General features: G+C 42.1%; 1 protein-coding gene across 2 annotated transcripts in view; it reads right to left on the reverse strand.

The window, feature by feature from the left end:
- Khdrbs3 (KH RNA binding domain containing, signal transduction associated 3) overlaps nucleotides 1–18,224 on the reverse strand; it is a 152,204-nt gene that overhangs the window by 80,985 nt on the left and 52,995 nt on the right. For both annotated transcript variants that reach the window (XM_045144477.1, XM_004656182.3), the window contains exon 2: nucleotides 14,131–14,249. In XM_045144477.1, the coding sequence (XP_045000412.1) occupies nucleotides 14,131–14,249 (119 nt within the window). The remainder of the gene's footprint in view (nucleotides 1–14,130; nucleotides 14,250–18,224) is intronic.

Below are 18,224 nucleotides of genomic sequence, written 5' to 3' on the forward strand. Positions count from 1 at the left end.
CCAGTGAGGCCAGACCAGACCCATTCCACACCCACCTGGATCAGGGCTGACCCAGCCACTCAACATGGGCTCTACAGAGTCTCAAGACAAAAGTATATCTCCAGATGGGCAAAGCCTAGTGCAAACCAAATGACACAAGAAAACAGGGCAAGATGTCCCACCAAAAATGCCTAATCCCATAATGGAAACCTCCAATGAAAATTACTTAGGGGAAACTACAGACTGGAAATTTAAAAATGCCATTATGATATGCATATTCATTGCATTTAATGAGGCCATGAACAAACATGTGAATGAAACTGAAGAGAGTTACTGAAATAATGAACTGGAGGTACTTTGAATAAACTCAGGGAGTACAATATCAAAAGAGGGAATGAATTCCAAGACACAGTAAGAAAGTCGCTGGGCATAGTGGCGCACACCCTTAGTCCCAGAACTCAGGAGGCAGAGGTAGCAGGAGCGCCATGAGTTCAAGGCCACCTTGAGAGTACATAATGAATTCCAGGTCTGCCTGGGCCAAAGTGAGACTATACCATAAAAAAAAAAACAAAACAAAACAAAAAGTCAAATCAACAAGTGCAAATGGAATTCAATAAAAAAAGGGGACACTATAGAAAAACCAAATGCAAAAAATTAAATGAAATAACTAATTTGGGGCTGGAGAGATGGCTTAGTGGTTAAGGCTTTTGTCTGCGAAGCCTAAAGACCCCAGTTCGATTCTCCAGGAGCTATATATGCCAGATGCACAAGGGGCGCATGCATCTGGAGTTCATTCCCAGAGGCTGGAAGTCCTGGCACGCCCATTCCCTCTCTCTCGCTTTCTCTCTCAAATAAATAAATAAATTAATTAAATATGCTTAAAAATAACTTTTAAGCTCCCAAGAAAGCCACACATAGAGACTGGATCATGTAGAGGAAAGGCTATCTATCAGGGATTGAAGACAAGACACAGAAATAAATCAATGACCAGTGAACAAAATGAATAGTATTTGAGGGAATGGTGGTATACTTTTAAAAAGATCAAGCATTTGAATCATGAGCATATATAAGAAAGGGAAAACCTATAGGCCAAGGGCATACAGGATATTTTCAATAAAACTATAGCAGAAAATTGTGTGAACCTTACAGAAGAAAGTTCCATCGGGACATGGGAGGCACACAACAAAGAAGACCCAGAAAAGAAATTATAGTTAACTCTCTAAACACAGAAAACACAGAGAAAGTACAAAAAGATGCAAGAGAAAATCAGCTTTTCACTTATAAGGAAAGCTCATCAGAATTATTTCTTATTTTTCAATGAAAAATCAAAAAGCCAGGAAGGTCAGTCTGCTAACCCAAAGTAAGACCCACAAAATCACCACAAAAAAAGGCAAAAAAAAAAAAAAATTCCACGACCCGTAGCCAGCTTTCTGAAGACATAAAGAGTAAGCCACCCCACACAGAATATTGGACGGGACACTTCACATTGAACAGAAGAACAAACATACTCAAAAGGCCACAGTAGGGGAAAAACATCAATAAAAAATGGAACAGTTGTGAAAGCAAATGAAGATCCAGAAAACGCCCAATTACACAGTGTTCAACTTAGTAGAAATTAACTGAGGACTCTTGATTATAACTCCACACAACAATGAGTTTATCTCCCCAATGAAAAGACACAGGTTGCTTGTCTTGGTTGATGGTGCATGCTTCTAAATACTAGCCCTCAGAACACTTTGAAAGGTAGGAGCTTCACCACGAGTTCAGGGCCACTCTGAAACTACAGACTGGATTCCAGGTCAGACTGGGCTAGAGCGAGCAGTCAATGGGCCGGATGCAAAAATTGGATCAATCCATTTGCAGTCTTCAAGAAACCCAACTTACCATTACAGATAGAGATCACCTTAGGATGAAATGTTGGAAAAAGATATTGCAAGCAAATGGGAAGAGGATATAAGCAGTATTGGCTATACTAAAATCTGATAAATTACAATAGAGTTTAAACCAAAAGTAATTAAAAGACATACAGAATGCTACTTTATACTCATTAAAAGAACAATTCAACAAGATGCTACTCCAATCATAAACATCTAAACACCAAAGACAGGTGCATCAAACTCTATAAAGAAAAATCTATTAGATATTAAATGAGAAATAAATCCCAACACAACAATATTGGGAGATTTTGATGCCTCACTCCTATTCATAGCCCTATCTCCTAAACAGAGAAACAATGCAGCTAAACAACACCAAAGATCAAATGAAGTTAACAGACATCTATAGAACATTCTGCCGAGGGGCCGGAAAGTTGGCTTAATGATTAAGGTGCCTGCCTGCAAAACCAGAGGACCAAGGTTCAGTTCCCTAGGACACACGTAAGCCAGATGCACAAAGTGGTACATACATCTGGATTTCATCTGCAGTAGCTAAAGGCCCTGGCATGCCCATTCTCTCCCTCTCTCTCTCTCTCTATCTCTCTCTCTCTCTCTCTCTCTCTCTCTCTCTCTCTCTCTCTCTTTCTTTTTCTTTCTCTCTCAAATAAATAAAATAAAAAAGAACATTTTACCCAAACTCTTGAGGATACACATTCTTTTCAGCAGCTTACATAATCTTCTCTAAAATAGATCATATACTGGGGATGTAAAAGCAGGTCTTCACAAATTCAGGAAAACTGATATAACACCCTGAATTATATCTGACTGCAATGCAATAAACCTAAAAATCAACAAAAGAAGCACAAGAAAATATACCAACTCTTGGAGATTGAACCACACAGTACTGAATAATGAATGCATCTTTGAAGAGATCAAAAGGAAATTAAGAAAAGTCCTAGAGCTGAATGGCGATGAAAACACAACAAAGGTTGTTGCGCACGATGAGGGCAGTCAGGACTTTAAAGCTCTGAACGCCTTCCTTACAAAAACAGGACTCACATAACTAACACTCTCATCTGAAGGCTTTGGGAAGACAAATAATGAAAACCCAAAAATACCAGGTGGCAAGAATCAAAATCAGGGAAGAAATCAACAAGTCAGAAATGAAGAAAACAATTTTAAAAATTGATAAAATGAAGAACTGGTTTTCAAAAAAAATAAATAAATAAACAAGATTGGCAAATACCTGGCAAAAATGATGAAGAGACAAAGAAGACTCATCTCAACAAGATTAGAGAGGAAAAAGGATATGTTATAACAGATACCAGCAAAATGAAAGAATTGTTAGGGCATATTTCAAAAACATAAATTGCACAAAATTTAAAAATCTGGAATAAACAGATGAAATTCTATACTCATGTGACCTATCAAGCCGAAACCCAGAAGAAACAAATCATCTAAACAGAGCTGACACATCTGAAGAGACTGAAGTCATTAAAAGCTCCCCAACAATAAAAACAAACAAAATAGAAAACTCCAGGCCCAGATGGATTCACTGCCTAATTCTACTAACAATTTATTGAAGAACTGAAATCACTTCTTCTCAAGTTATTTCTCAAAATTAAAAAAGAGGGACTGTTCCCCACCTCCTTTTATGAAGCCTGCATTATGCTAATACCAAAACTAGACAGATATACAAGGAGAAAAGAAAATTAGTGATAAACTTAGATGCAAAATTTCTCAATAAAATTCTTGCAAACAATCTAAGAACAAATCACATGTACTGTCCACCTCAATCAAGTAGGCTTCATCTCAGCGATACAGGAATGCTTCAACATGCAGAAATCCATCAATGCCATGCATCACGTCAGTGAACGGAAGGAAAGGTAACCCTCTTCTCCTTCATCCCCATTTCACCTAGTCCAGGTCTCATTCTAGAATACATGGCACGGAAGGGTCATGGGGCAGGGGGAAAGGAGGATACGGAGGGAATTACACAAACCTAAAGTCTAAAGGAATTAATACAACAAGAACCTTCCTACTGGGTACCAGTATACAATAAGACCCAAATCAGGGAGGGCTAAAGTCCAGACTGAAGTGCCCTGTAGAGAAAGCTTAGTCCTAAAACTATTGGTTCTGGCTGGTAAATCTCAGGACCAGAACCAGGTTACTGTCTACATTGAGCAGTTGGTACAGAGTACCACGTCAGAATCCCATGGCCAGGAAACTCACAGAGCTCAGAGAGAAGGCCCCACTGCCCTACTGGATACGTACAGTGGCTTACACATCAAACTGTTACTCAGATTTCTATGCATACTCCCCTGTAGCAAAGCTGCAATCTCTCTTGGTTAAAGAACTTGTTTTATTTTACAAATAGCAGAACACCAGAGAGAACTAAGGTCAATGAGAGCAACAATACAGGAGAACCAGCTGCCTGCCACAAGATGTGCCACCTCTACCACTTTCACTCAGGCCCTGGAGAAACTGCAAAGGAAATAGGGATACAAGCCCGGCTCCCGATGCCAGCCTAACACAGCTCCAGGGCAACAGCAGCAAACACTATGGAGAACCAAAACACACTGAAACAAAATACAGAGGCTATAGAGAACTCAACACTAAACAAAACTGCTAACAGATCTGCAAGGTTCAGGGATTGTTGTAAAAGAGAGGGCAGGAAGATTGTAAGAGCCATAAGAGCAGGCACAAATATCCTAAGACACAATACACGTACCCCAAGACTGAGGCCCTAATTACCCCACAGTGAACACCAATAACTGTACTGAGGAGGACCCTAAGAGAAATGAGGACTGGGGGAGAGGGGCTAAAAGTCTATAAACTATGTTTAAAAATTAATTAGTTAATTAAATTTAAGGAAACAAATCACTTAAATCAATTAAATACTGAAGAAAGACATTTAAAAAATAATAAGCTTTTATGATTAATAATCTGGAGAGACTAGAGATGGAGGGATCATATTTCTACATAATAAGGACTATATATGACATAACAAAAGCCCACATGATACTAAATGGGGAAAATATTAAAACAGCCGTACTAGGATCTGGATCAAAAGAAAGGTGTCCACTCTCACCAGTGCTGTTCAACACGGTACTCAAGCCATACTGTGAGTAAGAAGAGATGAAAGGGATTTAAACTGGAAAGAAAGTCTAACTACTATTGGTAGATATACTTACATGGCCTAAAAGAGTCCACCAAGAAAAATCCTAGAGATGATAAACTCTTTCAGGAAAATATCAGTATATAAAATCAACACATGAAAATTTTTAACCTTCCTATATATAAATGATAAACAGAGAAAGAAGTCAAGGAAGCAACCACATGAATAATACACATAAAAACTTCTTTCTTCTTTCTTTCTTAGCATATCCCTAGCCAAGGACGTAAAATACCTCTATTCATGAAGACATTAAACCATGAAGAAAGAAACTGAGCAAGATACAAGATGGAAAAATTTCCCATGCTCATGGATAAGAATTCATAAATATGAAATCCACAGTTTCATGCAAGTCTAATGAAAATGCCAGGACTTTCCTTTACAGAAATAGAAAAAACTAGCCTCAAAATTCATATGGGCCAGGCATGGTGGCACAAAGCTTTAATCCCAGCACCTGGGAGGCAGAGGTAGGAGGATTGCTGTGAGTTCGAAGCCACCCTGAGACTACATAGTGAATTCCAGGTCAGACTGGGCCAGAGTGAGACTCTACCTCAAAAAAAAAAAAAAAAAAAAAAAATACAGAAGCACAAAAGCCCTGGGACAGCCAAAATATCCCCAGCACAAGGCTAATGTAGGTGTGTTTATCACCGCACCTGACTTCAAGGTTCACTACACAAATCAAAATAATCAAGATGGCATGGCAGCGGTGCATGTGCAGACATGCAGTCAATGGAGCGGAAGAACCAGGTGTAGGTTCCAGTGACTATAGCTACGTGGTCTTTGAAAAAGAGGCCCAAAGCATACAGTGGAGAAAAGGCAGTGTTTTGTTTTGTTTTTCGAGGTAGGGTCTCACTCTAGCTCAGACTGATCTGAAATTCAATATGTAGTCTCAGGGTGGCCTTGAAATCACTCCCTTACCTTTGCCTCCTGAGTGCTAGGATTAAAGGCATGTATCACACCACATCCGGCTCTCAAGTATTCTTTTTTGTTTGCTTGTATTTATTTGAGAGAGACAGACAGACAGAGAAAGGCAGAGAGACAGAGAATGAGACTATCAGGGCCTCGAGCCACTGCAAACAAACTCCAGACACATATGCCACCTTGTGCATCTGGCTTACGTGGGTACTGGGGAATTGAGCCTTGAACTGGGGTCCTTAGGCTTCACAGTCAAGCGCTTACCACTAAGCCATCTCTCCAGCCCAAAAGACAGTATTTTCAACAAATGGTGCTGGAGAAATTGGGTATTTACTTGTGGAAGAATAACCTAGACTCCCTTTTCTCATTATGCACAAAAAGAAACTTCATATGGATAAAGGACTTCAACATAAGAGCTGAAACTTTAAGATGAGGAGAAGCAAAAACTAGGGAGAATACTCCAAGATATAGACATAGGGAAAGACTTTCTGAATAAGACCCCAGAAGCCCAGAGAACTAGACACTCACCACCGGATCTCTTGAAACTAAAAAGCTACTGTGTAGTTAAGCAAGCCATCAACAGAGTCAAGGGACAATCTAGAGTATGAGAGGAAATCTGGTAGAAGTTTGGTATCCAGAATACACAAACTGAAAAAACACTGAGCAATAAAAAAAAAAAAAAAATCAACCCAGTCAAAAACATGGGGCACAGAATTGAACAGACTTCTCAAAGGAAACAATATAAATGGCCTATAAACATCTAAAAAGTTGTCCAACATCTGTAGACACCAGGGAAATGCAAATTAAGATGACTGATGTCTATCTCACTTGGATCTAAATGGTTACTAAAAACAAACAAATGAGGGACTAAAGAGATGGCTCAGCAGGTAACGCACTTGCTTGCAAAGCCTAAGGACACATGCTTGATTCCTCAGTACCCACATAAAAGCAAAAGTACTAGCAGTTTGTTTTCTGTGCCTAGAGGCCCTGGTGTAAATATTCTCTCATTCTCTCTCTCACCCTCATTCTCTATCTGCCTATCTCTTTCTCATATAAATAAATATTTTTAAAAAATCAAATGAAACAAATTCTGGCCACAGTATGGGAAAAGAGGATTCCTCATCCAGTGTTGGTGGGAGTGCAAATTGGTATTACCACATGGAAATCAGAATAGAGGTTCCTCAAAAATCTAAAACTAGGGGTCAGAGTGATGGCTCAGTAGTTAAGGAACTTGCCTGCAAAGTCTAATGACCCTGTTTCAATTCCCCATCACCCACAGATGCGCATAGTGGTACATGCATCTGGAGTCTGCTTACCACAGCTGGAGGCTCTGATGAGCCCATTCTGTTTGTCTGCACCTGCTCTCTGTACCTTTCTCTGCTTGTTAGTAACTAAATAAATGTATATGTACATTTTGAATCTAAAAACAAACTTTCCATTTGATCCGGCTGTAACTCCTGTACACATACACTAGAAATTCTACTCTTTTACCATGGAGACACTTGCTCAGCTGGGCTTCTTGCTGCTATATTCACAATACTAGGCAATGGAATCAGTCCTTGGGGTGGTTTGAGTCAGGCGTCCCTCATGAACTCACACATTTTCGAATGCTTGATCTGCAGGCTGATGGCAACCTGGGAGGTGAAGCTTTGATGGAGGACGTGCATTGCTGGGTGGGCCGGGAGGTTTATCAGCCACTGGCTTCTAGTGCTACGTGGCTCACCCTCCTGCTGCTGTTTTCCATCGGCTGTGCCAGAAGTCCAGCCTATATTTTTGCCATGTTTTCCCCTGCCAACATAGAGCTTCCCCTAGAAACTGTAAGCCCTCACAGCATCCCCCCCAATTTCTTCCAATAAGTTATTTTTGGATGAGTCCTTTATCTCAGCAGAGAGAAGGTAGCTACAACAGTTCAGATGCCCATCAACTTGTGAACGGAAATTAAGCTGTGGTACATATACACAATAGATTTCTACTCAGTTCTAAGTTAAAATTATGAAATTCATGGGAAAATGAATGGACCTGAAAAATAATAAATCCGAGTGAGTTTACCCCTGGCTCAGAAAGACAAATGCCACATCTCTCTCTTATGCTGTTTCTAAAACGGACACACTGGTTGGTTGTAAAGCTGTAGTAAGCATCAGCAGTGTTAACAAGGAGGCAAGAACGAGGCTTAAAGAGAGACACAAGGAAATACCATACAGGCAAAAAGAGTTCAGGGAGACATTACAGAGGGTGACAGGCTCTTGGTGGAGGCAGGGCCATGGTAAGGGAAGGTATGAGGGGAAAACACACAAAATGAATGAAAGCATGAATCGGCACCACAGAAAACCTTCCTCTTGTTACACAAGCCCACTCTTCAATATCAAGCTACCATCAATCATGGGGTATAAGAGGGCCTAAATCTACCATACTGTCTATCAAAAAAGTAAGTCTTATCTCAATTTTCTGGGTGCTAACTTACTCTCCGTTGGAGAATCTGCTTCTCTTTTCCAGATAGATGCAGATCCTAAGAAGAGAGCTGCCCCAACATACCTCAAAAGGGGCCCAACTGAAACTAAGGACAACTGGCCAAATAAGCAAGGGTGATATTTTCCTGTGAACCAGATACCAGCACAAAGGGGAAGGAGATCAACGCAGAGAAAAATCAACTCCTACCAAAGCAGAGAGCCAGAGCCTCAGAGGCCCCCAACACCTCAGCACTGAAGCAGACCAAAAATGAACCCAACATGGCTCAGGGAAATTTTGCAGAAGAGGGGGCGGAAAGAATGTCAGAGTCACATGTTGGGTCATGATTTGCAGAGACATTTATCATACCAATAACTGGGGGCTAACTCCACAATGCACGACCCATTTTCATTAACAAGGAGGGTCTAATGGGAAGGGGTAGATCACAGATGAGCCTAAATAATGGTACCAAACTGCCTGTATTTACTGAAAAGAAAACTAATAAATTAAATTAAAAAAAACAAAACAACAAAAAAAATAAAGCCACATACTTACAAAAAATAAAAATAAAAATAAATAAAAGATACAACTTTTTTTTTCTTTTCTTTTTTTGGTTTTTTGAGGTAGGGTCTCTCTCTGGCCCAGGCTGACCTGGAATTCACTATGTAGTCTCAGGGTGGCCTTGAACAGTGATCCTCCTACCTCTGCCTCCCAAGTGCTGGGATTAAAGGTGTGCGCCACCATGCCTGGCTTCAGATACAACTCTTAGTAAGAGAGGAGGGGATACTTTGGGGAAAAATATCCTTTAGGTGGAGTAGAAAGCCCTATCTCCCTCTTTTTCTCTATCTATTATCTATTGGAAGAAGAAGGCTCTTCCTAGTAAATCCCAGTGCCAGGTAGGGTTCCCCCAACACACAGTGAACTGTTGGTCAATGTGGCCCATGAGCCCCAAAATAATGTGGGACAGTGCCAAAACACTTGGCTTCCCATCAAACCTAAATGGTATGGCTTATTGCTGAAGCACCCCAGGCTGTGGACCCGGGACACCAAGCGACCATGCTGAAACTGAGACGGAAGCTAGCTCCTACTTGCTAGCTCCCATGGAGCTCTAACGTGCTACTTGGGTTGCTGGGGAAGAATGTCCACCAATAGCATTAAGAAAAGGAGATCCTTCAAGCTACAAAGTCAAACAGTCAGACAAGATGTACACACCAGAGCCATAGGCTTATGGTGGTAACCAGCTGCTCTCTGATTGGACATGAGGTCTTCTCAGTGGCAGGGAATTCACAGCTGGTACTGAGAACCAAGTCAGATGCTTAGGGCTTGGAATTTCATAGGCCCTAGAGGAAAGCGCCCATTGTTCCTTAGCTGAAATGAGAGTATATGCCCTTCTAAAAGTCATCTAAATGTTTATGCTTGTCCTCTTTGGTGTGTGTTACTCTTACTTAGTAAGAGAGTCTGCTTTGTACAGATGGCAGCGAATACCAGGCAGCCCAAGTGTAGCAGACAGCTTCAGGTTCACTGAGATGAACTTCCAGACCAGGCACAGTTATAGAGGAAGGGATATTTACTGAAGCTTACAGACCCAGGGGAAGTTCCACAAATGGTAGAAGAAGCTGGCCTGCCTTCACAGGCCCAAGCAGAGAAAGAGAGAAGCACAAACCTAAAGCCAAAAGCCACAGCACACTTCAGGAACTCCAGCTAGGCACACTTTGCATATCTTTAGATCATAATCTGAAACCCACCACCACACCTTAAGATCCACCCAGTGACACTGCCTCCAGCCAGGTGGTAGCAGATGCAAACTACAAACAAATAAACTACTGAATAAATTGGGGGCCATCTATTCAAACCACCACACCAAGACACACCAAAAAGACAAGCAAAGAATGTGGACTGCCTAGCACAAGATGAGTCACCTCAATCACACCTCCCAGGACCTGGGAACATCCAGGAGGAAGTGGAGGATCAGACATCAGTGATGCTCTCAGTGAGAGACTGATTCTAGGAAAATGGTGGTAAGTGCTGAGGGAACTCCAAATTAGCAAAACAGAAAATTAGAGGATGCTGAGAGCTCAAAGTTAAAAGAGATATACAACACCCTCTAAGGAACAAGGATCACTGTAGAAGAGAAGGTGGAAAGAACATAAGAGCTGCAGGGTGGGAAGGAGAGTCCTAAGGCAATGTGCCCCCCACAGAGACGGCTGGTCCATACACCACCGACAGTGCACAGAGATAACCTTGCTGAGGAGGCCCTCCACAGAGTGTGGGTGGAGGAAAGGGAGCCTAAGTGTATGACCTGATCAGAATATGACCATTAGGCGACATGTTAAAGGTAAATTTAATTAAAAAGATACTAGTACCAAAACACTACAGGAGCTAGACAGTTTCCCTAATTAGGCAGAGATGGGGGGGAAAGGGCCTTCGGTAGGTGACTATATTCTAATCTAAGCTGGTAAAGGGAGTGACCACACTTCCTCATCTTACTGGCCTGTATAAATTTTCCAGCCTGCACACTGGCTTGGTGGGCTGCTTTGTGAGCTCTTATGGGACCTACACACTTATGGGAGACATTATGATCCCAACTAAAACCTTCTCCTTTATTTAAGCTGATCAATCATGGACTCTGGATAGGAGTTTCATTCAGTAAAAGTCCCTTTCTCATTGGGACATTGGACTTTCCAGTTCTGGAATCCCCTCCTCACCAAGGAGTCTGTTCTGATTTCATTACCTCTTACTTTGAAATAATCTTTAGTCTTTTAAGCACCTTCCTGCCTTTTTAATTCTTTTCTGTAGAGAAAAAAATAGCCAACACACCTAGACAGTATCGGTACTTTATCAAATAAGCGATAAGGACAACACATACTGTTCTACTTTAAAAATAAAATCTGCCAGGCATGGTGGCACATGCCTTTAATACCAGCACATGGGAGGCAGAGGTAGGAGGATTACTGTGAGTGAGTTCGAGGCCATCCTGAGACTACATACTGAATTCCAGGTCAGCCTTCACTACCTTCAAAAACATGCAAACAACAACAAAAAAGTAAAATCTTAGAAAACAAAAATTTAAATATCCAATTTATGATAGTACCTAGAATGTAAAATACTCTGGGATAAGTGTGTGAAACCTCGACTGTGAAGAAGGAGCAATGTCACTGCAGAAAGAAGGGCATATGGGGCCAAAGGAAGATGAGCTACATCCGTGCTGTGCCGAGGGCAAGACTCCCGCCTGCTTGCTCCGTGATCAAGCCGTGCAATGCCACTATCGGCAGACAATCACTAGTGCAGGCTGTGGTGATCAGTGTATGGACCCTTCAATTTAGATGGAACTGCAGAAGACCTGCAGTATCTAAGCAAAAATGGAAAACAAAGTCAAAGCCTGAACTTCCTCTAGTATAAAAACCCGCAGGATTGGAGAGATGGCTTAGCAGTTAAGGAGCTTGTCTGCAAAGCCAAAGGACCCAGGTTCGATTCTCCAGGACCCATATAAGCCAGATGTACAAGGTGATGCATGTGTCTGGGACTTGTTTGCAGCAGCTGCAGGCCCTGACACACTCATTCTCCTTCTCGCCCTCCCTCCTCCTCTCTCTTCTTCCCTCCCTCCTGCTTTATCTCTGTCAAATAAATAATAAATAATAAAATATTTTTTTAAACATGCAGAACAAGGCAGTGTGGCAGTGCCATCAGGATCCATGTAGAAAAGAGGGCCAGATCACAGAGCTCAGAAATGCATCCTCCCTTGTGGTCATCTGATTTCCATTCAAGGTGTCCACTCACTCCACGCAGAGAAAGCACCTTTCAGTGCAGTGATGGGCAGGTGGACATACAAACGAGGAAGAACACACGCTTGACCAGTGCCTTAGAAAGGCCTTTTCATTGCATTGTATTCATGTCATAGAAGAAAACATCACATGGAGAGATAGCAAGCACAGTAGAGGTGGTCTCTTTCCCTTCTTATGAAGCCAATACTGCCATCAATGAGACCCCCTCATTAATTATTCTAGTCCTAATTACCTCTCAAAGGTCCCAACCAGTATCGTAATTTGCATATAAAATTAAGGACTAAGTTTCTGACACAGGAACTTTCAGAAGGGGAGAACTTTCAAGCCACAGCAAGCCTCTATGCTACATCCCATTCAAACATGCATTTAAGATGAACAATAAAAGCGAAAATAAAAGCTTTTAGAAAAAACAAGGAATGCCAATATTCCCTTGATCATAAATTCATAGTTAAAGAAAGAATAAATAACCATAAAAATACTAATAAATTACAGACCCTATAAAAAATAAAAACTTCAGGGCGAAAGAGATGGCTCAGCACTTAAGGTACCTGCCTGGAAGGCCTGAAGACTCGGGTTCGATTCCCCAGAACCCATACAAAGCCGGATGCACAAAATGATGCAAGCATCTAGAATATGTTTGCAATGACTAGAGGTCCTGGTATGCCCATTTTCTCCCTCCCTCCCCCTCTCTCTCTTTCTCTCTCTCTCTTTCCTTTTCTCTCTCTGTCTCCCTACTTACAAATTTAATTACAAATAATTAAAATATTCTATTAAGAAATAAAAACTTCAGATGATCCTAGACTTTCCAAGAAAATAATGGGCAAGCCACAAACTGAGCCAAATATATGAAAAATACAAATTTAATAATGGAATTGAATCTAAGATGTGAAAACAGCTCATACCGCTTCCTGATAAACACATGAAGTCTATGGAGAAATGGGTCACGATTGTGATCTGCATAAAAGAAGACATATGAATGGCCAAGAAATATAAAGAACATACACACAATGGTTACTCACCAGGAAAATGTAAATTAAAATAAGAAAACGCCAATAGACCATCCAGATGAGCAATGATAGGAGCAAACCCTGGAGGTGCCTCGTACGGGTGAGGACATGTGGCGCAGGGCCCGTGCTACATACGCACCTGGTTTGTGGGCACATTATAGAGCCCAACCACTTTGGAAAAAAATGCAATCCTTGCAAAACAAAACACTGTGCACATTTACCACTAGTTAAATAAGGAATGAAAATACATGGTCAGAAAATGACTGCTAATGAAATGACAGTAATTTCATGTATAATAACCGAAAACTGCAAACAACCTTGGCACATGGCTGAATAAACCTTGGAACATTTGAGTAAGGATTATTACTCTCAAGTAACAAAAAGGAACCAGAGGTAGATGCAGCACATGTCTGAGCCAGAGACAGGGAGACAGGCATTTGAAAGAAAAAGGAAAGAAGGTGCTGGAGAGATGGTTTAGTGGTTTAGGTATTTGCCTACAAAGCCTCAGGACCCAGGTTCGATTCTTCAGGGCCCATATAAACCAGATGCACTAGGGGGCACATGCATCTGGAGTTTGTTTGCAGTGGCCAAAGGCCCTAGTGCACCCATTCTCTCTATAGTAAATAAAAAATATTAAAAGGAAAGCAGAGACAGAGAGACTCGACATGTGAGTGAAGGCACATCTGAACCTGGGCACGTCAAGCCCTGGATGAAGCATTTTCAGGAGTCACCTTTATTTTCCTCTCAAGCATCCAACTTCCCCTGAGCAAACAAGGGAAAACCAGGTGGCCCACAGTGCTAGCATTGGTTCCACACTTTATACCAGAGTCAGACAGCAGAAAAGGCCACTCGATTCACTAAATGAGGTTTGAGTGCACTTTAAGAGGCATATAGGTGTGGCATGGCTCCCTGTGGCCGAGGTTAACACTGCACAGTGCAGACCTGGGTCTTACCTTGGGAAACTGTTTCACAGGAATTAACACTTTCTGTCCCAGCTTCATATTCTTATTTATCACCACATCAATGTACTTCTCTTCATCCTTGCCTTCTCCTTTCTGAAACTTCTCTATTTCTGTGGAGGCAAAAAGATAACCATGAAGTGTGTGACCGCAGACGGCAGGGGCTGGAGGTCCGGCTCGCTCTGTTGGGAAAGAAATCAAGTGCAGCAACAGAGACTAATAAGTGGCTGTAATTGTTTCAAGCAATGACACATTTCCTATTCATCAACGCAACCTTCAAAGACGAAAACTGCCTAACTCATTGCTCCATGAACTCAAATCTAAACCACATGCGCCAATGGAGGTCAGGGGCAGAGGGGGAAACAAGGTGCTTCTCGGGAACTCCTGCCACCTAGAGAAGAGGAGACAGTGAAGGAAAGAAGGAAAGGGAGCCACTGTTAGCGAGCATCACAGAGCAGCACCCACACCTGAGGTGTCTTTGTGGCTCCAACCACCGACTCCCTGCCTCCCTATCAGAGCCGAGCTCCTCACAGGCGCACGCTGAGGCAACCGCATGGTGACTTTCCAGATGTCCTGCCCTCTGCCGGTCATGCTGTAGTGAGTCCTCCCCCCAGCCTTCCCTCCCCAGCTTTTTGTCTCTGAGGGGTGCTGTGGGATGGGATGGATGGGGGAGATGGGCGTGTCTTGATGCTAACCCCAAAACTGACTCATTCTACACCTCACTGGCAGTGGAGGCTGCACAGTGCCAGCAAACCCTGTGACAGGAATGACAGGACAGAGCGCTGAGAGAACACAGTCAACGCAGGTTCCTGCTAGGGTTTCTCTCGAGGGAATATCACGTCAACAGATGAACCGCTTCCTCAGATGTCCTACGATATAATTCTGAAAAGAAGCTCTGAAGTACAGTCTATAGAATCTGTATAGGAAACCGTATAATTAGTTTTTACTACCTTCTTAGTAAGTGCTCATGGCAAAAACTTAAAAGCAGTTTAACTGAATATAAAATTTAAAAGTTTCTGCTATTACCCATAAAACCAAGGTTATTACTATGTTTCTGTGTTAGTACAGACATGTTCCATGAACCACAGGGTCTGAAATTTGCAAAACAATCGGTGGAAGTGTGGAAAATCATTGTCTTATTCTCAGTGAAAAGCAACAGGTATCCTAGGGTACATTCCACGTCCTCAGCATCAACTAGAAGAAAATAAATTCCACCTTCCACTGTCTAACGAAGAACTGACAATACTTCAGGTATATTTAAAAGATTCAACAAAATTAGGTTACACTAAAACTTCCTTTAAAGTGATCAAAATTTGTATGTATGTGTCAAAACAGACTGAATTGCATACTTTCAAAGAACAAAGAGAACTTTTGAGAACTCACACAAATACTCCATTAACATTTAATGCCACAAAATTAGAATTTCAATATTCCTCTTTGTGTCGGTGGCATTTAACATTTTAAGGTAACATATAATCATACAGGCAAGACTCAAAAATTAGAAATAGATCTCCCCTTAAAGTACAGGTACATCTAGGATTTTAAAGACAAAATAAAGAAAATGTACACAATACATTTCATTTGGTCTCGGCACATTCACAGGGCACTACAAATCTGAGACTGCGAAAACGTGAGGCTGGAACTCCAGTGAGCTTTGAATTACAATGGGATGTATAATTTCACTGCTGACGATTTCTCTAAAATCACCTTGCAAGTCTGAAGCATCACTGGGGCAGGCCGGGCTGCAAGGCTGGGACCCATGGCTCTGCCCAGCCAGGGGACAAAAGCCTGACTCACACACTGACCGACCATTGCCGCAGCCAGACTCGGGAAGCTGTGATGGCTGCCCTGAGGTCCTGAGGCCCCTGTGCGCTCCAGCAGCTAAAGCCAGTCCAAACTTGGGAACTGCATTTGAATTCATGTTGTTATGTGAACAAATTTGTATTTTCTACTTGACTGGGGATAGAGTAGTTTGATGCTCTCATGAAATTCAATAAAATACAATGCAAACAAGGAATGGGGCAATTGTAACAGGCAAGCCCGTAAAATCTCAAGACTGCATTCTAGGAGTCTTGCCTATGAGAAATGGAAGTTACATCTTCCAAAAGCCATGCTACCCAGGGGAAGAAGTAGCTGAGATCCCTCAAGATCCTCCTCCACTATTTAGCATGTTAGGCCAAATGCATTGGGAATCTGCCTTTCACTAATCTTGGGTTACACTTGACATCATATAGCTTCATATACCAAAACCATCCCCCAGTCTGGGAATAAGCAAATGTGTGCTAAAGGTTTGGGATCATGTAAGAGATTGAAACACTATCTTTTAAAATCAGAAATACCAATTTTTGTCACTTCAAGACTATTGTTTCAGTAAGTAGGTTTGCTTGGTTCCGGTTTGTGCTGTGGTTCGAATGTGAACTGTCTCCCAACAGTTCATGTGATGTACCCTTGGTCCCCAGCCTGCGGCACTGTTTTGGAAGGTTTAAAAAGTGCAATCTTGGGGAGGTAGAGTCGCACCTGAGGAAGTGTGTCACTAGAGGTGGACTTAAGGTTTTGTACCTCGTCCTACTCCCTCCCTTGTTCTCTGCTTCCTTACTGCAGACACAGCGTGACCAGACACCCTAATGCCTGCCACCGTGCCTTCCCAGTGATGACAGACTACAGGAGCTCTAACTGAGACTGCGGCAAAACAAACCTTCTTCCTCAGGTTGCTTTCTTGGCAGGTACTCGGTCATAGCGATGGGAAAGTAACTAACACAGCTTGTTACTCTGGCTTTGACCATCGTCCCATGTAGAGCTCCCAAAGCAATGGCTCTTTCCTTTTCAACCTAGTATATAAAAATAAACTACTATGTATCAATCCTCTACAAACAGCCAATTAATCTTTGTATCTGAATGAGTTAAATTTCCAATGTGAAAGTGTAAGTAGTAAATAAGCAGTCTTTCTCACAGAATCACACTCACTTTGATATCTTTCCTTGTCCTAGCGACACACTTGCAGGTATTACCCTACAGTCAAGACGTGTACAGTTGTGAGATAACATGTCCCATGTGGCCCCACTATAGCGCCATCTTCAACAAGATCCCAAGAAACTCACCATCTAACTCAGTGACTGTGCCAGTCACATGGTGTCCATCCACACAGCAAGGACAGCACTGTCCCACACTCACAAAATCCAGGTGTTTATGGAAGGTCACTGTGCAATCACTTTCATAATGCTGGCACAAAGCTTCTGACCAAAAGCAGCTGATGGGAGGAAAAGCCCATTTTCACTTACAGACTCGAGGGGAAGCTCCATGATGGCAGCAAAACTCATGCCATGAGCATAGGATGAGCATCACCTTCTGGCCAACGTCAGGTGGGCCACAGCAGGAGAAGAGTGTGTCAAACATTGGCAAGGGGTAATTGGCCACAATACCCCATAAACCCAACAACACACCTCCAACTAGGTTCAATTCCAAAACTGCTATCAGGTGGGGATCAAGCAGTCAGAACTTGAGTTTATGGGGACATACGACTTAAACAACCAAAGGGGGATCTCTCTGAGGGCACTGCAAAGGATAGCATGAGCAGAACCTGGATATCACCTCCTGGCCAAGAACAGATGGAGAATGGCGGTAGAAGAGTGTGACAAACGGCGGCAAGCAGAAGCTCAGTGTAACCCCACCTGAAGCCCACCCCCAATACCACACCTCCTCGAGCAAGTTCCCAATTTCCACTTTTCCATCAGCTGGGGGCCTACCATTCTGAACACGTGAGCTGATGGGGACACCCAGTTCAAACCGCCAATCACTACCAACAGCAGGGAAGAAGACATGTTCACATGTACTTTGTACCCACAGAAATCATCTCCTTCAAATAAAGAAGCAAGTGTTTGTTGGCATGGAGGGAAGTGACGAGAAGATAGGCGGAGATGTTCCATTGCATCCCTTACTCAGTTTTACATCTTTAAATTATGTGAGCGTTGCATCCACTTAAGACTGTAAACTTTAAACTGTCAAAGATTTTATAGACGTTAAAGTGCACAAAAATTTGTACAGAGTTGGCCATGTTTATAATTTACACATCGGCTAGAGATATGTAAAAA

This window comes from Jaculus jaculus, chromosome 2, assembly GCF_020740685.1.
Source record: "Jaculus jaculus isolate mJacJac1 chromosome 2, mJacJac1.mat.Y.cur, whole genome shotgun sequence".
NCBI classification, from domain to species: Eukaryota; Metazoa; Chordata; class Mammalia; order Rodentia; family Dipodidae; genus Jaculus; species Jaculus jaculus.